Genomic DNA, 21,600 nt, shown 5'->3' with positions numbered 1-21,600 from the left:
CTCCAGATAACTTGTGTTTTGCGTGACCTAATGCAAGTTACTGACTACAGCAATAGTCACTTGACTCTTGTAATCGTTCAAGAGATTATCCAGCTCTGCTTCTTCCAAGTGGTACGAAAAAAATCAGTACCTAAACTTTAAATAATGACTTGACTTTTAGTTTTGAAGCATTGTTCTGCCATTGTAATTTCTAAATATGTACCAAAAAAAATTAAGGAAATTAGTTTGTTTCATTGTAAGAAGTTAGGAACCAATAATTTTCTTAAACCTAGTATGTTGGAACACAGATGGTAGAGTTAGGAACGCCGTGTTTCGCAAGGTCTGCACTGACAAAGAATAAAAAGTCAGTAAAAACTCTGTGCTGACCAAAGACACTTGGAGATAATTTTACTTTTTATTTCCAATGCTGTTGATGACACCAAATCATCTATCTTAAGTTGGTATATAGGAATTGAACAGTGAAAATATTTAGTGAGGCCTCGTTCTCTCTGCCAGATGTACCACAAGACACAAACAGCTACAGTGGCGGTTAATTTAGATTTTTAAAACAATCAATGCCCTCTTTAATGGTGAAGTTTGATTTCAAGACTTTTCTCAAGGTGCAGCACTTCCGTGTAATACAGTGGGGGTGTTGTTTGTTCATCTTTTCTCTTTTCCATACTTTTTGCATTTCTTCCCTTGCTTTAGGTAAGTGGCTTTCAGTCTGAGGGTCTGGAGTCACCTAAATTGACAGAAGTTTGCTCTTAAACAAACAAACAAACAAACACCATGTAGTAACAAAAAGTTTATATGTAATAAGGGAAGTTCATAATTGTTTCCAAGTGTGACTTTTCTGAGAAATGTGGCAATATGAGGTATGGTTCAGAATAAATATTTGTTATCCCTTTATAGATGGAACAAGTCTTCAATGTCAGATACTGCATCATATCTCCTTCCTACTATTTCTCCTTCCTTGCTACAGATGTCAACAGTCTGGCTGTTTCTTTCCTTACGCTAAGTGGCTTTCAACTTAAGAGTTTGGAATCGTCCAATTCCTAAACAAGAACTTAATTTTGACTTTTTGTTTGGGGCTTTTTAGCCCTACTAACTGCAGTAGGTACCCCAGCTTTGGTGGGCATTTGAGAGGGGTCCTGAAAATCAAGAAGGTGTTGATATTAGATGGGATGGATGATCTAGCAGATCTTTTCTACGTTTAAAGTGTGTGTTGTGCCAATGCTGTATAAGTGCATTCGCGTTGGCCCCAAAAAATTACAAACTAGAGCAATATGAGAAATACAGACCTTCAACATACAATACTGTGTTCTGCTTTTAATCTCCAAGGTCTCGATGCTTCAGTTTAGGGTTTGTATTTGCTTTTTCTATCCAATGGATTTGCTTTATAACTTAGGAACTCCTCTTTTTTTCTCCTCCCAATTTCTACATTAACCTGGCACAATCAGGCTATTGATTTCCATCACTTAAATAAAAGCCCAGACACTTGTGTCATCTCTGTAGCATCTTTGTTTCACTGCATGGAACATAGTAACCAGGTCTCATACTACACAAGGCAGGACAGACTCTGATCCACTTTCCTCCGAGCTTTCTTAGCTCTGCAGAATCAACAGGAAAAGTGGCAACAGCTGCTCTCAGAAAATAAATGAGCAAGAAGGTGATACTTCTCTACTAAGTTTTCAGGATGGAGTAAGCTGAATTGATCAAGTACTATGAAGTAGCTTTAGACTTCCAAGTTTTGTAGCTGCAATATCACTGTGGCAGGACTTTACACCTGAAATCCACATGTGCATATTTAGACAACCAGAATACATGTGAAATGTTAATAAATAATACACAGCTGAGCATTCATAGGGTGGTGGTCACTTTTGTCCTTCATGCGGCTAAGGTGCTCTAAGTATTGCAACGATACAACTAATGTTCTACAGCCAGTGAATGTGCCTGGAGTTTGGGGCTGCCTTGTTCCCTTGCTGGTCTCACCTCTTACCTGGTGGTCTTCCCCGTTGGTCTTCAGCCATCCAGCTGATTACAAGCTGTAAAGTTCTGACTTGCAGTGTTTCGGTACCACCAGTTTCATGGTACGCTCATCAGAGATCTTGAACTTCCATTTGTTTTTCAACCCAGTGTTTTTTTTCTCCTGTGATGTCAGACAACTGAAAGCAGCAATTTGAAAAAAATTAGGCCACTCAGGTTTCTATATATAGCAGCTCTCAGATCCCAAGAAAGCCAGTACTCTCATCTAGTCTGTTTTTAGCTGTCAGTGTTTGTAAATTAATATTAACAGAGTTGGTCTTATGTAGAATTTTAAGTGCCATCATGTTTTTTCCTTCTGCTTGCTGTTTCCAGCTTTTTCCTCTCTTTTTGGCATTTTTACTTTAATTAAAAAATAGTTGTCTGTTTTTCAGCCCCTTTGCTTTTTTTTTTTCTTTATAGTAATGATGAGCTGACCTTCAGCAAAGGGAATTGTGGTCATAACATTACTGAGAAGCACCTGACTTGCATCAAAATCAGGATGGTGTGATGTCAGGCAGGGGAACTAGTTTCAGCTTTAGGGTTCTGTGCACACCATTTCTCATAAATTAAACATGAGGATCTCCATATATTGAAGTGACTTGTTTTTTTAATGAAACCAATTATTTTTTTATTGACAGCATGGAGGAGTTGGGGAGGGGATTAAATAGAGAGTCAATGACTGATAGTAGGAAAGGCAGAGTATAACTGTATGGCAGATGTTAGAAGAGTTTATGAAGTGAACTGTTTCTGCTTTATATATTTACTCATAAAATAACATTGACTTTTTTTATGTACAACAGAAAAGGCAGGGCAAGAAATAGTTTTCACAGAGGGTTTATGAATATAGTTTTATTTGTTTGATTTTGGTACGCACACACACCCCCCTCGAAAATGCTGGTCTGTTTCTCCTCCAGAGGTGCCACCAGAGTGTTCACAGATGCAAAAGTAGAGAGCATACGGCAAAAAACTGTAGTTTCACTTTGCTGAGAAGTGGTGGAACAGGTTACCCTTACATGAGAGTTACAGCCATCCTCTTGTCCCGCTGGCCTGATAAAAGAGCGAGACCTAAAAATACTCTTTTCTAACATGGAATCATTGCGTGGAGAAGAAAGGAGTCGCTGATCTACTTTATTCACATTCTTCATATTTTATGCTGCTTGTTGGGGAAAAAAAAAAAAAAAAACCTTTCCATATGCACGGAGCAATACAATTTGCATTCATGAGGGTAGAATGGGGAACATTCTTGAGAATCTTGCATTTAATTTAAGCTTTCTTTGATTCGCTATGTGCTTCTTAATTCATTTGTATATGTATGCTATTTTCACTCACAAGTGATTGAAATAAAGGAAGGAGGCATTTGAGAGCAGCAGCTTTGTACAGGGAATATGTTTTTCTCCGTGGTGACAGGCTTCCCGTGTGATGATAGGCAGGTGCCCCGGTCCGCGTCTCAGTCCCGTAGCTGTGCGGTGGGGTTCAGGGCAGCTCCCGGCCTCTCGCACACCTGGAGAATCCTGTCTCTATCTGTGCGGCTCTGGGGGTCGGCCAGGGGAGCAGCTCTCTAAACACTTCTTGCCCTGGAAGACTGGCAAGTAGTTATTCTTAGAAAATCCGAGCTCTTTAGTTAAAATGTATTTGAGATCAAAAATATTGCTACAAAGTTGCAGGTGGCTACCCTTTAAACTCTCTGAAAGCTTAACAATGCCTCACTGAAGGATGCTTAAAGGCTAGTGTTGCAAGTTTTAACTTTGTTTTTTTTAATCTGCTCATTACTGACTATACATTTGGATTTTTCCAGTGTTATTCCTAGATCTTTGTATTTGCTGGAATTTGAGCCTGTAAGCTGACCGCAGAATTACAGATGTTAAATTCTCGGCTGAATAAACTTCTGATTTTTGGCACAGATTAGTACCCGTAGCTTTTATCTGTCTATTTAATGAACTAGTCTTACCTCCATACTGTGGCACAGAAGGTCAGAGCCCGGCAATCCCATATCAGTCTGCCTTGGCCCTTTTTCTCTTGCATGTAACTACGGTGAGCATTATGGTGTCTAAGTGAAGTTCATATGGCAGGCAACTCCCACATAGGGTGCAGTGTCCCTAAATATGTGTCTTGGGAATGCTCATTGGAATGGCTACCAGCACGCAGTCATTTTCTACATGCTGTGCAACCTTCCCTCAAAAGATACCGTAGTAGTTCACAGTGTATACATAATAACATTGTTTCCTGGAACTGTTTTAGGTGATCAGCTTTTTAATCACTGAATGAAGGCTTTGATACCTTGTAGAATTATTCTGTTAAATCATATGTAGAAAACTAGAAGACTGTAGCTTCCGCAATACAGCTTCTGCGCTTGTATCCAGGAGCAGTGGTCTTACATGGTGTATCAATAAACTTCTCTCTTTCAGGTCACTGTCATGAGAAAAATCCAGATGACAGTCATGACAAGGAAAAATACTTTGATGACCACCATGAGTCAGTTACAGCAGTGGCAGAAGGACACTCTGAGGGAGGTACAGAAGATCCAGACATCCTTACTCAGAGTTCAGCAAGGGATCCCTCCTTCTCAAGACTGGAAAGTAAGTCAGCCTTACAAAATCAGTGCTGGCAAATGAATCAGTTTCTAGATTTTTCAGAAGAGCTTCCTCCAAGAAGCTGTGTTCCCCCCACCCCATCTGTAAAGTGACAAGTAACCCTTAAAACCAGTTTCATTCTGTTCGCTGTTGTTCTTCTCGAAGTCTAACATCAAAATGCAGTAAATCAAAAAATGAGATCAAGGTTTAGATGCTTTCCAAGCGAAAGGATGTAGTTTCTTGCAAGACTCTACAAACACATGTTGGTTGTACCTCAGTGAATTCTGTATCAGCTGGGCCAGACAGAAGGGAAGAAAAACAGTGTCTATGGTTAAGGTACAGAGCGCTTTATTCAGTGTTTAATGCATATATGTAGAGAAAAGACACCACCTATTTACTCCATCAAACAGGCAGAATTCTAGTTTGGAAAGGGAACTGATGAAAATGGTGTAGAGGTGTTGATTTTTGAAACAACAGTTGATGCTTCTTTGCAGTGGGGAAGTCCGCATTCTCCAGTCCCCCTCTCCATTTGCAGCGTGTTGTGAGTAGTCAGTAATATTTGGTTTGCGAAAGTGGAAAAGTCAGGTCACAGAAGAAAGATTCTTTTTATACCATTTGTGGAAGCAGCAGGAAGGGAATTTTTGAAGTTTTTATGGTATTCCCTTTTAGACGCAGTCACTGCAGAAAGCAACGGTTCAGAAGGAATGGAGGGGTTAGAAGATGATCAGATGTCTGAAGAGATGCTGGCTTTGGTGGATGAGTTTGAAAACTCTTGGCCTCAAGAAGCTTTTGAAGGGGCACTGGAGGTAAAAGGTCGCCGGATGGACTTGCAGGGAATCCGGGTCCTAAAGAAGGGATCTCAGGATGGACTGGCTAGCTCCTGTTTTGGGGACTGTGGTGATGATGATGAAGCTGAATGGGTAAGTTTGGATGAGTTTACTTAAGTCTCATACCAACTAACTGTTGTGGAGGAGGGAAAGATGAGGACAGTTCAGGGGGTTTAACACTGCAATATATATAGGAACTTCCCCTGTGGACCTAAAAGAGCTGGTTCATGGCTTCTGTGAAATGAGCAAGTAGTTTAAATCTATCTTTTAAAGGACAGGCCTCTGCATCACTAAAACTAACATCATTTAGTCTGGAGAAGAGGCTGAGGGAAGACCTTATCGCTGTCTACAACTACCTGAAAGGAGGTTGTAGCGAGGTGGGGGTCGGTCTCTTCTCCCAAGTAGCAAGCAATAGGACGAGAGGAAATCGCCTCAAGCTGCGCCAGGGGAAGTTTAGATTGGATATTAGGAAAAATTTCCTCACTGAAAGGGTAGTCGGGCACTGGAACAGGCTGCCCAGGGAAGTGGTTGAGTCCTCATCTCTGGAGGTAGATCTGGCACTTAGGGACATGAAAGGTTAGAAATGATTCTATGATCATGCCACGATTATCAGCAGCAAGAGCTTAGGTGTTGAATGATGCCCGCTGCCTTCAAACTTCTTGCTCAGTTACAAAGGAGAAAAGTTTCTAACCAAAAGTTCTGGTTAGCATGAAAACAATGAAGTATCTGTTGTCATCATGTTACAAACAAAATATATAATGAAAAATGCCTTTCAGTTCTCTAGCAGTTAAATTGGTTTTCTCTTATGTTGGAGATTGAAGTTGTGTACTTTGTTTGCATGGTGTGATGGCAGTGATAGTGAGCAGGCCTAGAGAATGGGTCGAGATGGGAAGGGAGGGGGAGAGAGAAAAAGATCTCAGCTGTAACATCTTTGAAATTGAATCGTTGGGCTAAAACAAGTAGTGTATTGGAGCTGTTAACATTCATGGTGTTTCTTACTGTTAACCTTGCCGATCTTTTGGTAGATCACTTTTCAGGTCAAACGTTTAAAGAAACCAAAAGCTGAAAGCTTGGATCTCCAGGAGCCAGTTGGGAGAAACGGGGAAGAAGGGACTAATGGAGAAAATGAAAATTTTTACCAAACTGCCCTGGAGATCAGTGGACCAAAGATACCTTCTCCTGGACCAATAGGTAACCTGCTGCTTCTAGAGAAAGCAAGTCATTTGCAGCTTTTGTGTTACTCTGGTTTATTTCCTTGGCAGCTTTTATATTACACAGGTTTATTACCATAAATATGCATCACAAAGACTACATAGTGAAATATGCCTTCTAGATGAGTATGTGGAAAAATTAGAAATCTCTTCCATCTGCACCTTCTTCATGAAGTGCAGCATAACTTTATCTGCTGAATGAAAACTTCATAGTTAATTCCCAGAACTTCTGGGGATGAGGTGGTAAGAGTGGAGAATGAAAGAGGTAGATATTGTGAGTAGAAGTAGTAAAGGAGAGAAGGAGTTTTAATGATATTTTTCTTAAACTAACTTCTCTGCCCATTCAGTTTTAATCAGATGAGACACACCCCTTCAGTGACAAATGCAGGATGAGAGCTTGAATTGATTACTGATTAAACATAAGACACACAACTCAAAAACAAAAGGCAGAAAACTTGGTCTAATAAAAAAAAATAAAAATTAAGTGTTCTGCCATAATTGGTTTGGTGATATTATAGGAGAAAACTTAGAGACTGTCTTCCAGAAGACTGGAGTTACAGAAGAGTAGAGTTTTGCACCAACATAGATGAGGTGGTTTGGAGAGAGAGGTGGAGGTTTTGCTAGCTGAGTAACAGGAATTGGAGAGTGGTCTATTATTATGGTGCAAGGTAGTTCCGCTGGTGTGTTCAGGTGGACAGAAATCATCAGGACCTGATTGCATGGGATGAAGTTTAGAGCTGCTGGAACCTAATGATGCAAAAGAAGAGAACCAAAATAATTGGCCCCCATACTTTTTGTCTTACCTTGATTTCAGTGGAGGTAAAATCTTTGTCATAGGGATAATGTGTAAGGAAAGATGGGTTCTTCAATACATTTTAGTCCTTGACAATTTGGTGACCTAGAAAGTGATTTCACATTTTCAAGTCTTCTATATTAAATCTTTAACAAGCTCTTTTTTTAGCAACTGACGAATGTAAGTTACTGAATTAAATATTTAAATAGGGGGGAGGGATTACATGAAAACAGACTATCATTTATGAGCACGCACTTGTCCTTTCCTTGATGCATCTTCTCTCCCCGGAGCTACTTTTATGGCTTTATTACATAGCATCCTTCAATTGTAAAATACTTATCTTCCTAATGCTCTGGTGAGGCAGGGTCTGCTGACATCCCCTTTACAAGAATTAAATCATCAAAAGTTTAAGTAATATATTGGAGGTCACCTGGGGAGTTCCTGGTAGAACAGGGAAATGACGCTAGCCGTAGTGTGTTTGACTGCCTCTCAAGACTACTGAACTGTCTCTGTGTAGTGTTTCCATACCTCCCGCTATCTTTGGCCATTCATGCAAATAGGAACTCACAATCAGATAGTTCACAGTGGTGGTGATGAGAACTGATCGTTCCCCTCTGAAGTTTCCCAGTGTTTCTCGAAGTTAATTTTCCTTTAATCAGAATACTTTACAAAAGACATGGTATTACAGACTTCATGGTTATTTTGCAAAATTGTGGTGAAGCATTTTACTATACTTTGGATGGGAAATAGGATTTGCATCCAAATGGGCAAAATTTCAGGTAACTAGAAATAAATACTGAAATACTGCCTACGTAGCTGGTGCGATAGACTGGCACGTTGTTAAACTTGGCTTCCCACTGTGCAAATTCATGGCTACGATGAATTTTTCTTATGTTCCAAACAGTTCAGATGTTTCTGATATAAGAGGAAAATGTTTCCTAACAGGTAACACAGTTGGATTCCTAGGACTTGGTACAGTATCCACCAAATGTGAGGGAAAGATTTCAGTAGGCTTTGGTTCAAATGTGAAGTTCAGGTTCTTGTTTCTCCCAGTGATCTATTTGTTAACATAAAGCGAGTTGTTTAACCTTTCCCTGCCTCAGTTAACCTCTCTGCAAAATGGGAGGGCTGAAGTGTAATTGCTTAATAGTTTCAAAAATGTTGCTATCTTGAGTGTAAGAATGCAGTAAAAGCCACTATCTGTCTTAAACAATATTCATTGAAAAGAAACAGCAGTATTTTTCACCTGGGGTTGTCAGAAGATGGAGCAATCAACTTTTATTAGTTTTTACTGTAGCCATAGAACATAAATGATGACTCACGAACTTTCTTTAAGGACATTTAAGTAGAGACATTACCTGTAAACAAGAGTGGCAATTGTTCTTAATGTGTAGCTATTGAAAAAGCATAATAAATCAGGTTTTAAAGCTCCGCCTCCTAATCTGTCTTGCATAGGATCCAGTTCTGTCTTTGGATCCCACAAGTTCCATTCAGTCTATTTAGGTTCAGGAATGTTCTTAAAGCTGGCTGCAGGACTGTGACTTTTATAACGTAGGGAATGTATCCACTGGTATAAAGTATTTTGTAAATCATTGTACTGAAGTAGAATGTCTTTCTGCTTCCAGACAGTTTCTTCTAGGTTTTTTTTTCTTTCCTTTCTCAAGGAAAAAGGCGTGACTATCGTAGCCTTGGCTGGCCAAGCCCTGATGAATGCCTGAAACTCCGTAGGGTAGAGCTTACAACTGTAGCCAGCACGTGGCTTGCTGTTTCTGCTAAAAACATCGAGTAAGTATCTTGTATGTGAACCTGCTCATGCAAAGCAAGACAGTTACATGGCCTTCAGTGTGTATAAACTGAAGATTTTAGTATTCTTTAAAGTAAAAAAGGACTGCCAGGATTTCAAAGAACTTTGAAAACTTCATGTGGTATTTCATCGATAGACTTGCAAAGAAAAGTGCAAGTGCAGACGGAAGATCCAGTTTCTCTTGCTTCTTGAGCTACTCATATGAGATTTTGCCAGGTTCTGGGCAGTTTACACTCACTAGAGAACTTTGTAATGACTCTTCTGTTTTCTTATCCTGACTGATTCAACTTGTTTTGACCTTTGTAGCATTACAGAACACATTGATTTTGCCACGCAGCTGCAAGAACCAGCCATGGAGCCCCTTTGTAACCCAAATCTACCAGCCAGTATGCATACTTTGGACCACCTGCAAGGTGTTTCTAGTCGGGCCAGCTTGCATTACACTGGAGAAAGTCAACTGAAAGAGGTATGCCAGAGTTGAAGGCTGTCACACAAAAATGGCTGATTCAAGGCACGTTTAGCTCTGTGCCCTGTCTCCAGAAGGGACCTTCAGTGAGTGAATGCCTGGATAAAACTGTAAGAACAATGCAAGCTGAAAGCGATATTTTACCAGAATGTTTTCTCAGCCACCTATGATCTGGCCTGAGGGAAATCCTACAACACAGTTACTGTCTTTGTATTTATAGCTTTTGATGGATGAATTAGTGAAAGAAAAGTCCAACTGAGCATACATAAACTTCTGCCATTCTTAGTTTGCAGTGCCATGGAGTTATAACACTGTGTGATGATACAGATAGTATTAACTCAAGATAGACAGTGATGTTTAGGTTGGAACGGGTTACAGCGTTTGTAAAAGGCTGGAGGAAAAAGCAACCAACAAGTGAGGGACATTTCTTACCAGCTTCCGGCATCTAAACACTTGTTCTTCCTCTTCCACAGGTGCTACAGAATCTTGGTAAGGACCAGTACTCACCACAGTCATTAGAACAAGTTGGTACTCGAATAGCCAAAGCTTTGGAAAAGGTATGTGTAAATGAGAAAAATGAGAAGTCTGGGCTTACTGCTCATGACTGACATAGTGGTCAATCCAGTCTTAAACCGTTTGTCTGAAATCCCGGTCAAGGAACGTATTAGTACTTGGACTAGGGATTTGTGTCTATTCAGCATCTGTAATGCCCTCACAGGTATTTTGTTGAGCTGTGTCCTGTGCTTACGCTGTCAAGTGTCTTGCATATCTCTGCTAAAACCTAAGCTTGTCAAATTTTGCGATGTTTCAAGCCCTAGTGAGCAGTGTTGCTGGTTGTTGATATATATTAAACTATTTCAGCAGCTCTCAGACCTCCTCTTTCTTTTTGTGCTACATTGACTTGGAGCTTGTGGAAAGTAGAGTAAAGCCATGGCTCAACTCTCCAGTCGTGCTCCTGGCATGCAGCGGTCAGACAGCTGACAGGCAGGGGCTTCCTCTCTTCTCTGCCTGCTTCCTTTTACCTCATGCCGTGTTGGGCTGAAGCATCAGATGTGTTCAGGCAGAGGCATGGCACCATGTGGAAGGCTGCACTTCTTCTCCTCAGAAAAAGCCAAGCTTCCTTGCTAGATTAAGGCTGCTAAGGACCTCAGCTGAGGTCCTTAGGAGATGATGATTAGGGACACAATTTTCCCAGGATCTACGAGGTAGGTAAGGATGCAGGGATTGTTGTTCTATGTTTACAGCTAGTGGGGAGGATATCCCAAACTACTATAGAAAAGAGGGCTCAGACAAAACAGTTTGGTGCCCCAGCCTATTCTACCGAAAGCCATCTGAGGAACTTACTATGCTTTGAAACTAAAGCCAATATAGCTTTGTCACTCCCAGAAAGTAAAGATGTTACACTTATGCTCATGTTACAAGACTTGGTTTCTTTTCACTTTAGATGTATACTAACTTTTTCTCTTACATGCTACAGTTCCCCCTGCAGACGGCAAGCTTTACCCAAATAAGCTGAAAATTTAACGCTGAGACCAGAAACAGAATTCTCAGTAAGGCTAGCTGTGCTGGAAATAAAATGCAGTTCTTCTGTCTACCAGTCTCATTCAGTATTCACAAGAGCTAATCAAACAAATCAAGATGGCTACTTATCTAATTGCATATGTGAGCATAAACATTCATTTACTGTATCTGAGTCCACAGAATTCAAGCACATAGTATTTTCTTTTCTAACACGTGACATGGGAGTCAGCCAGCTAAAGGCACCAAACTTAATCATCTAGGCTTGTCAAGCTTCTGCTCTGAGCTGCATCCCAGAGCATCCTTTCTCTTTCCAATGACTACAGAGAGCCTACAAGTCCAATCAGCTAACTTAGCTAAATTTTCTGCTTTATGTTGGGTAATGTGTGTATACATCTAGATGCCCAGCATCAGACAGCTGGTTAGAAGCTGTTGTGGCTGCTGAAACTGTTGTTGCTGTTTAAAGCTATTTAGCTGCTATTCCTTTCTTAAGAAAATGATGTTGCATTTGGAATTTGTGTTTCATTCAGCAATCTCATTTACCTGGCTATTGCATATATGTTGTTAGATAAGAAACTTTTTGCTACTTTGAAATAGTTCAATACTGTTTTTAAGTGTAACACCCTCTAACTCAATATATCAAATAAATTGGAAAAGTGAAAGACAGTAAGACTGTTCACTACAGGTGTTTACATGACTGGGTTTTGTGTTCTTCTTTTGCCAGAATCAGACTTCATGGGTCCTCTCTAGCATGGCAGCTCTTTACTGGAGGGTGAAAGGCCAAGGAAAGAAGGCAATTGATTGCTTACGGCAAGCGTTGCACTATGCACCCCATCACATGAAGGTGTGTATACATGTGCCCACTACTCAGATGAAATAATGTTTTGCTTGTCATGACAGAGCTTTCACAGACAATTAAGGCCAACACTGTGTGTGTCAAATGTCTATAATGTGTTAGATATTAGCTAGTTGTGGTGAAACCTCAAGACTTTCACCACCTGTTTAGTGTGGACTGTCTCTTTTTAAAAAATAATAATAATTAAAAAAAAAAAAAAAACCTGCAAAAGAGGTTCAGTGGAATTTCCTGCAGTTCAGTGCATTTGACACCTCTCTGGGTAATGCGGGCTTGAGCTTTCCCCTGTTACGTACGACTTTGAATCTTCAGCAGCCTTTGCCCGGACAAGTCTTCTAACCTAAGAGTGGGGAGTATACCTTCTGGCTGCCCTTTTTAAGGAGGGGAGGAGGTGATACCTAAACGAAGAACTTAAATACTTAACTCTTAAGTGTTTGGACTGTGAATCTCAGCTGGACACTAGTGCCTGACTTCGTGCAGCAGTTCTGTGCTTTACTCCAAAAAAGGCAGTACTTTGGACACAATCTTCTGCTTAGTGTTTCAGTTGACTAAAGTGCTTTGTACTCTTCACCTTGCCAAATGGTATGCTGAGCATTATAATGTCTATTCTTATACACCAAGATCCTCCTTGCAAACTGATAAATGCGATATAGGCTCCTCACTTAACATTGCAGACTTCACTTTGGGACCTGAGCAACAAATTGTGTAGCATTGCAAAATGTATACTCCTTTTTGAATCTTGATCTTATCTCTCGATTTTCAGAGAAGGATTTAAAGTACTTTACACTCTCAGGATATTATTAGGAGGATTTAACTATTAACAGTAGAAATGCCTCAGCTCAGAAACGCACATCCTATGTACCTGTGTCCCCTATAATTCTGTCTCTTTGCACTTGTCCTTTTAAAGCAAGGTTGGAACCAAGATCTAACACAGCAAGCTCTTGCTTGTTTTCCTGTCTTTCTATGTAACTGGGGATGGTTCCTCAGAAATGGTGCCCTTAACTGTGCGACTTGTAAGGGTCAGAGTATGGATTGGAAACTACAGTTTGGCAAGATTATGGTGTAGTAGTGCTGTGTTCTAGAAATGTGCTATAATGTTGCTTGGGACTGGCTGACTTTCCAAGTTTGTGCCTTGTTTTTACCCTCCATACTGAAGCTGCCTGCAGAGAAAACAGTGGGTCTTATTTGTAAAGATCCAGCTGCAACTTGAACTCAGTGAGAGTTAGCACTGAATGAACAGCTATTTAATATTTTGTTTTATTTTCGTCTTTGGTTTTATACACTCACTCACTACTTCCTCTTGCCTTTTATCATGTAAATAAAAGGTAATTAATTTTCCTGTGGGCTTCTTTTGTAATTCCAACTTCCATAATATCTGCTTTGCAAACACAAATGATTTACCCACCATAGGTACTCATTGCCTTGTAGAGGTCAAGGAGGCAGGGACCAAATACATCCAAAATTTTTTATTGTCCTGTCGAGGGCACCTAAGACTTGCTACTAAGCAGTATTTTGTGCTTTGAAGTTGCGAAGCCCAGCTCACAGAGTCTGTTATGGCTGTCAGGGCTCAGCAGTTTTGCCAGTCAGACAAGGTCACAGTCTGGAAATCCAGGAAATAAAAAAACATAGCATCAGTGACTAGCTGAGAAAATTTTATTTATAGCTGTTACCCAGCATCATTCTGTGGCAGAGACAGGATAAAAAACAGTGCATCAGTTGCACTAATGGTTAGACCCTTTTTTCCTTTCCCCGCAGTCCTCTTTTATTCATAATCCTCCCCCTTTTACGCAAGAGCTGAAGGAGGGTGGTCAAACGAACAGTTTTTCTTGTCTCTGAGAATGCATCTCATCTTTGGGGAGAAAAGTTGTCTAAGAGCATCTAAAAAATACAGGTACATACTGGAACACTTAAGTGAGTAAATTTTTTAGTTGTTTGTCTACACAACAGTAGTGTTTGTTACTATTGTGAGCAGATGTGTGTATGTAAGGTTTTTTTGTTTATAACTCAGGCCCAAATGCCCTTTTATAGTAAAATAGGTCTGACTCATCACTTCCAAAGTCACCAGATAGTGCAGTGGCCAGTAACCAAGTGAGAGTGGCCAGGTGGTGGAGTCTTCTCTTTGTCTTGCTGATCCTGAGACGGTTTCAATGGAAAGAACCTCACTGTTTATCACTTGCTCTTCTCTTCCAGGATGTACCACTAATAAGCCTAGCAAACATCTTCCACAACGCAAAACTCTGGAATGATGCCATTATTGTGGCTACCATGGCAGTGGAAATAGCACCACACTTTGTGGTTAATCATTTCACACTGGCAAATGTCTACGTAGCAATGGTGAGTGTGCTGTCACCTAGTTATGTCTTGTCTTTGGTACAGTGTGTGTGTGTGTGTGTGTGTGTATATATATATATTAAAAAAAAAGAATTTTATTCTCACAAATAATTTTGGAGGAGCAGCATTCAAGAAATGGGTAGGATCAACAGAGAAAGAATATTTTTTGAATGCCAAAACTCTTATTACTCATTTTACTCTTATTACTCATTTAGTACTTGAAGGCCAACATTTTTATAAGCTGGCTTCAGAATGCTGTCTGCAAAGCTTTGTTAAGACAGTAGCAAACAATTGATAATTTTGGTTGGCTGCCTGTCTAAACACAGGATATTTTTATAATACTGCAAAATTAATGATAAATTTGGTCTCTATCCTGAAGAGCTGAGCTTAGCATAATAAATAAAACCCAGTTCACAGTTGTGATGAACAAACACAAGGGAAGTTTAATTTCAATATCTGGATTATCAACACCCAGAATAATTCACAGATTGAACTCAAATTTTTTCATACTGTCTATATATTCTAATCTGCAATTTAGCTTTCAGTGCTTACTCTGAACACAAAATGTTCATTCCTTTTTTTATCTCTACCAATGCTGTACTGGTTCTTGTGTGTTTCGTCCTTATCTTTAACAGGGCCAGTGTATTTGAAGGGTAAAAGAGGTACCATTAAACTGCGACGTAGTTTATATGTATATATATACACGTGTATATATATACACACACACACGTATATGTCGAAAGTATTTTCAATTACACATATTCTTATGTATCCCTGCCAGTTTTCAGCACCTGTCATAGATTTATCCTTAATGTTTTGCTCCTGTGGTTGAGGGGATCACGGAGATAACAGGGCAAGTTGAGCAGGTCGTCATGTATTATGGCTATCAGGGTTGAGACGAGTTGGAATGCACAGTGCAGTCAAACACACAAGGGTAACAAACTGAAGAAAGGCATGACTTTGTTCTACTTCTGACAGTTGTTTGAAAGAAGCAAAGTAGAAGTTTGATGCTTCAGTTGCTAATGTCTTTTTAAAGCTAGCACAGTGCCTAAGGATAACTTCATTCTCCCTGGATCTGAGAGATATCTCAATGAAGCCCCATATTCATTATATGAAATGACTGTAGCAACAGGACAAAATTTATCTTCTGGATCAAATTATACTAACATAAAGACAAGTTAGTTTATTTATGTCATATTTAACCTGCTGTATTTGAGAGCTGACTCTGACCAACAGGTTGTAGAAGATATACTAATTAATAGTATAGCATCATAGAGGCCAAGGTTCCTTTATTTGCAAAACTTTTCAGTAAGTTGCCTTACAAAGAGGAAACAGTTGGCCATGTTAGTGACTGAGAACTTTGGATGGATGCTATAGAAACTATTGATGTGGGAATCTAAAGGAACATCAAAATAATATCAGATCACAGCAAATGTAAATTATTACATCTAAAAATGGAACAATCTGATTCTTGTTTTCATTGCTGCTTGTCAGTGTTCCTACAAACTAATACAGGGTTTTCTATGTAATTCCTGTTGAAACTGTATTAAAATACACTTTTTTTAAAAATCAAGACTTTACAACTCACATTGATCCAGTTAGTGTTTATAATGTGGCTAGAAATGAATATTATCTCTACTGGACAAATAAAGGTACTGAGAAAAGAACTTAAGAGAACAAAAACAGCGTTGAAAGTGACTGAAAAACCCAGAATGTTTCAGGTCTTTCCCCCCTCTCGTTTTTCTTCTAATACACTATTGGATGTTGGCGTGCTTTCCTAGTTAATAAAAAAAGCAGAGTGGCATAGGTAATTAGATTTCAGCTGTATAAAAATAGATGTTATTTCAGCATGAATGCTTCTTACTACCATTCTGGAGTCCAGTTTATCAATTGAAATTGTCTAGCTACTGTATGCTCTTAAAGTTTTGTTTGTTTGTTGGGTTTTTTTTACTTTGAGTAATCTTTTAAAATAATTTCAAGTTGTTTCTAAAAATGTTGGCTTTTTAGCAAAGTTTATGTTTTTGCATTGTCTAAGATTTTAAAGCTTTGATCTATGTAAAATCTGACTGAAATCTGTTTTTAAAAGTTACTTTTACAGCAAGAATGCCAAGATCTACTATTAAAAGGAAAATGTGAAAACATTGGTCAATAATGCTCAGCAGTGATTTGACTCCCTTCCATGGAGTATGCAGAATTGGGTCATTAGCCCAAGCAAATATTGGAGTTATGGGGGGGGGGGGGGGGGTGGAAATCCTAAACCACAAGCATTAGTTCAGTTACTTTTGTATATACCATACTACTCAACTGCTTAGGACAAGAAAGGCATAGAAAATGTGTTTACTGTTTTCTACAATCTGACTCTTTGCAATTTTTCTTTCTTTACAGGAAGAGTTTGAGAAGGCGATGAAATGGTATGAGTCAACACTAAAACTTCAGCCGGAGTTTGCCCCAGCAAAAAATCGAATCCGCACCATTCAGTGTCATTTACTTATGAAAAAAGAGCGACGGTCTCCTTAGAGATCAGCATCTTTCTCCTTTTTTTAAAAATGTCATTATTCTCTATTCTGCTTTTAAGTGTGCTAAGATAAATTGATGAATCAAAATTTTTAACAAGACTTTTAAAAAGAGATGGGATTTGGATCAAGGGTTCTTTTTTTTTTTTTTTCCTCAAATATAGGAGCATCTTTGGAAAATATATTTCACAGACCATAATTTTAAAACATTCGTGTAAATATTAAACCAAGAAACTTCCATGAGTCCATGACCACCTGTACCAGGACCCAGGCACTGTTAGTTTTTCCTTAATGCTCAGATTGGCATCAGCATCCAAAATAACTCGCTTCATGTCTTATGATCTAAGTCAATGGAAATGCAAAGCACACACCTGTACCAAATAGAAGAGATAATCAGCAATTTATCCATGTGAAACTCATGCTTTGTCCAGTCTTGTTCACTCCATACCACATTACCTGCTTTTTTGGAAGGAGAGGGACAGGATTTAAAATGTTTATAAAAAAACATTAGGAACATCAAGTATTTTTGGAATTCTTTTTCTCTTGCGGGATGAGGAGGAAATGAGGAGGAGGGAACAGCAGGACACTAAAGTTAAAGTGTTTTTTAATCTTACTTGCAAAAAAAAAAAAATTGCTAAAAATCCCAATAAGATGTTTTATATTTGTATATTCATAGTCCTCTGCCTCCCTGAATGGTTGATTTACTAATTCTTTGTTCACTGTATTTTTAGCCATTTCAGAATAAGGTGCAAGTTTATGCTCACTCTGAGCCATACTTTCAGCTGCCGAGGAGGAGGAGGGAGGCGGTGTCAAGGTATCATCAACAAATAAGTCAGGTGGAAGATTTCCAAATCAGTTCTCTTTGGTTGGTGGAGGACATGATTCTCCAGACATCATTGTTGAATCAACAAGGGCACATATTTGAAATAAATTGTTTATGAACAAAACACAGCTTCTCCTCTAATCTTTGTGTCATGCGCCGTTTGCAGGAGTCTAGGCTTGGGGAGCTACAGCCTTTCCTCAGGAGCAGACAGAGGTGGGGAGGCAGGAAAGCCTTTAACACTTCTGATTAGACAATGATTTTCTGCGTATCCGTGGAAAATTCCCTGCACCTCTGTGCCTGACCCCTTTTCTGTGGCAGAAGGGAATAAGGGAAAGCTAACTAAATCAGCTGTCTGTCATGTAACCTACCCTCCAGCTCTTAGTGTTAAACATACTGCTCAGTGATTCTTTTTAAAGAGCTAACAATGTTTATGAAGTTACTCTTTTTGTTGATCTTTTTCCTCTTTCAGTGATGCAAATTAAGAGCAAGTATGGCCGTGGTGGAAACTATGACGTCAACGTAATTTTTTTTAATACTGTAACTTTTTACTTCATAAAAGGTTCCCTGTATATTTTTATATATAACTGCAGGTGAGCAGTTCTAGTGGAAATTTTACCTCTGTTTTATTGCAAGTAATTTTTGTTCATCAAAAAAGTCTGACAGAGGTATGAGCTAGTGCTACTGTTTGGTAGTTTTTTATTAAAAATGGGTGAACGTGTTAAATTTTTGTCAACAGAGCCAACAGCATGTCAAAGCCTTCCCTTGCAAAGGCTACTTGAAGCCTGGATGTTGTTGACTGGAGATGGACGTAGCTATATCTGAATAAACTCCAAGAGGAAGATCACCTTCTGGAAGGTCTGATACACCACCACTAGGATCATGGACTGGGATAACAAATTACAGAGATCTCTCACATAGAGGTGTGGGAGGGGAAACCAGTAAGGCAGGTACAAGTAAATGGAAAGAAGTTCCGTTTGAGCTAGAAAAAAGTTAGAGCAAAGGCTTTTCCTTGAACTAAAGCAATGCACAGAGAGGCTGCTTTTATTCAGTTTCATTAAGTGATCTGCTTTACTTTTATAGTGGTTGATACTTGAGAATCACTTAAATATATTTGGTAAATCTCCCATTTCATGGGCTAGTTTTAAAATGTAATATGCAAAAACTTCTCTTGGTACAGAGGATCCACCTTACTACTTGGTTTCCTAATGTGTCATATGGTCAAATCCAGTGATTGCCACATGCTGAACTCTTTTCTACTGCATCTGTCCCACTGATGATGAGAGATGCGGGGATATAAGTGAAGAGTAAGGCTGGTCCGTAAGAACCTAAAGCAGCAATATGTGAAGCACAGATGGTCATCCTTGGCTTTGACAAAAGATGGAATTAAAATAGACCTTTTCTGGATCACCAAGGATTATGCTCACAGACAGCACTGATGGGCACTTAAAATTAGACATTAATACTCATGTTGGTTTACATCTTGCTTACTACAGTATTTATTTTTTATTAAGAAATGAAGCAAGGTGCACTGTATACCGACATCATCCAAAAGGTAGGAACACTAGTTTTGTGTGCATGACCATACTGTAAATTGGTATTACCACCAAGGAGATAGCAGGCTTTTGCTGCTCTTGCTCTGTTTGCATTTTCAGAGAACTTGCGTCTTATAAATGGTTCTTGAAAACTGCAGTAGTCTGACTTCATGTAATTTTTTTTCTGAATCTTGGTTAAGTACTTTAAGGGAATGTGTACTGCCTTACTCTCATAAAATTTGTATGTACAGCTGTTCATTTGCTACTCGGCTACTGTATGCTGTATCTGCCATAAAACTAATTTTAAAATAGCCCATGCTTCCCTCTTAACTGTATTTTCAGAAATTTTAGGTAATTCTTCTAAGTGTACTGCATAAGCAGTACATAAAACTGAAGCAGGGAAGCAAAAAGATCTACTCGAGAGCATAAACTTGACCTAACACCAGCAACAGAGTGTGTGTCTTAAAGATTTCACCCACGGATGAATCTGCTGGGGAAGGCTGGCTCTCACCCTGGAGAAGGCGAATGGAAGACTCTCTTATCTCCATGTCTTCAGTCCTCCTGTATAAATGCAGAGAATGGTGGGTTTGAGTGGTTTGGCTATGTTCAAATTTTAGTCAAAGAAAAACTAATTATGCTGATCTTATAAACAGAAGACAAGTTGGGCAGCGTGTTGAAAGGGAAGCCAGTGAATTTTACAGAGCAAAGGTGCGACTCTGCAGGATGAGCTAGCTATTTAAGGATGACATTCATCTCCTTCCGTCTAAGCTATTTTAAAACAAGCTAAGGTAAGTTGCCTTGGCTCTGTCTTCAGTAAATGGAAAAGATTATTATCTTGAGAGGGTGATCCGCCCTCCCTGTTGTAGAGCGTGACAAATGGCCTGTTCAAACTGCCTGTTCCTTTCCATTGACTGTTGAGGTACCTTTGACCAACTGAACTTCAATATGATTTCTAATAATGAGACTTAGTAACTCATTTCATATTGACTGGCTCTGCTAAATGTATCGCCAAAGTAGTCTAATTTAGGGATGACACAACCATAGGTAAATGGCAAAATCCCCTCTTCTCCAAAAAAGTTTTTTTTCTCAGTTGTTTTCAGAGCATAGCCAGAAATGAAGTATAGATGGGGAAAAAAGTCTCCATTTGTTTGCAGATAGCATCACGCTCCTGACATCCAGGGGCTTTTGAGGGCAAAAGCTACAAGACAAGAATCAGATACTTCTGTCTATGGAGTGGTGGTTTTGATTCACCATTGATGGCATAGTTGTACCGGTTGGGGCTGCACTGATGCCAGACAAAAAAAAAAAAACCAAAACAAACAAACAAAAAAAAAACAAAAACCAAACCAACCAACCAACCAAACAAAAAAACTATGTTAGCACCCAATGTGACCATAGCCTCACATTCAAATAACAGATTTTACAGTGCAATGGAGGCTGGGATCTTAATTTCCATCACCTGTGGACACCTTGCATCACCTGTGATGGCTAATTTTTGTAACAAACTGAAAATATTACTCAGAAAAGTTTTCTGATGGAACTTAGAACCTTCTTTCCCCACTATCTAACCCTTCCTCCTTCCCTCTTACAGGAAAAAGACTAAAACCAAACAAAAACCCCATAACCTCTCCCTAACAATTGTATGATATAGCCAAAGATGCTATATTAGCTCTGTTGCAGTATTGTGATGCTTTTGCTTCCTGCGATTTTCAGTAGCTGCCATGAATTTGTCTGGCTAGCAATTTAGGACCTCCTGAGTTTAGACCTGCTTCATGAATAGTAACGTTCCTATCCGTGTTGCTGTCCTCCTGTATGACTTTAGGCAAGGCATTTCCACTCGTCGCTGTACCTCTCTTCCTCCCACACGTTGTCTGATGTCTTTTTAGAACATATGGGGTTTTTTGGAGCTGGAATCATTGCTGTTTATGTCTTTTTATGAGAAACAGTTGTAGTGCCAGAGAATACAAATAGTAGCAACACAAATTAAAAACAACTGTGTGGAGACCTATGAAGCAGGGAATAAGAAGAGTTTAATAGTCTCTGTATCAGCACTGAAAGAGTGAAAATGCTTTAGAAGAACTTCTCTTGGTGTTCAGAACAACACAAGCTCCTTCTCTTCTCCGGAGCTACTGGATGTTGTGTGGCAGGTTCAGGGTGGCCCTCCTGTCTCAAGCATCACTTAGAGGTGTCCTTCTGGAGTGCTGCAGGTTGCCTTGATTTCTTAGAGGACCAGCTGGCCATGTTTGGGTCAACGAGACTCTCTTGAAAGAAATGTCCCCAAAGAGTAAGGTCTGTCACTTGTGGGGTTGCTTTTGCTGATTTTTTTTTTTTCCTCTTAATTTGCTGAATGTACTC

At 39.4% G+C, this 21,600-nt stretch overlaps 1 protein-coding gene across 2 annotated transcripts in view; it reads left to right on the top strand.

Moving 5' to 3' along the window:
• TTC17 (tetratricopeptide repeat domain 17) overlaps positions 1–17,797 on the top strand; it is a 60,239-nt gene extending 42,442 nt beyond the window's left edge. For both annotated transcript variants that reach the window (XM_082318245.1, XM_082318244.1), the window contains 9 exons: positions 4,410–4,580; positions 5,244–5,494; positions 6,427–6,592; positions 9,070–9,190; positions 9,516–9,675; positions 10,149–10,232; positions 11,918–12,037; positions 14,237–14,380; positions 16,763–17,797. In XM_082318245.1, coding sequence (XP_082174371.1) covers positions 4,410–4,580; positions 5,244–5,494; positions 6,427–6,592; positions 9,070–9,190; positions 9,516–9,675; positions 10,149–10,232; positions 11,918–12,037; positions 14,237–14,380; positions 16,763–16,894 — 1,349 coding nt within the window. In that variant the 3' untranslated portion in view covers positions 16,895–17,797. The remainder of the gene's footprint in view (positions 1–4,409; positions 4,581–5,243; positions 5,495–6,426; positions 6,593–9,069; positions 9,191–9,515; positions 9,676–10,148; positions 10,233–11,917; positions 12,038–14,236; positions 14,381–16,762) is intronic.
• Positions 17,798–21,600: the final 3,803 nt, after the last annotated feature.

This window comes from Platalea leucorodia, assembly GCF_965183815.1.
Source record: "Platalea leucorodia genome assembly, chromosome: 7".
NCBI lineage: Eukaryota > Metazoa > Chordata > Aves > Pelecaniformes > Threskiornithidae > Platalea > Platalea leucorodia.
Note: the sequence above shows the minus strand (reverse complement) of the source record. Positions and strands in the feature narration are given on the sequence as shown.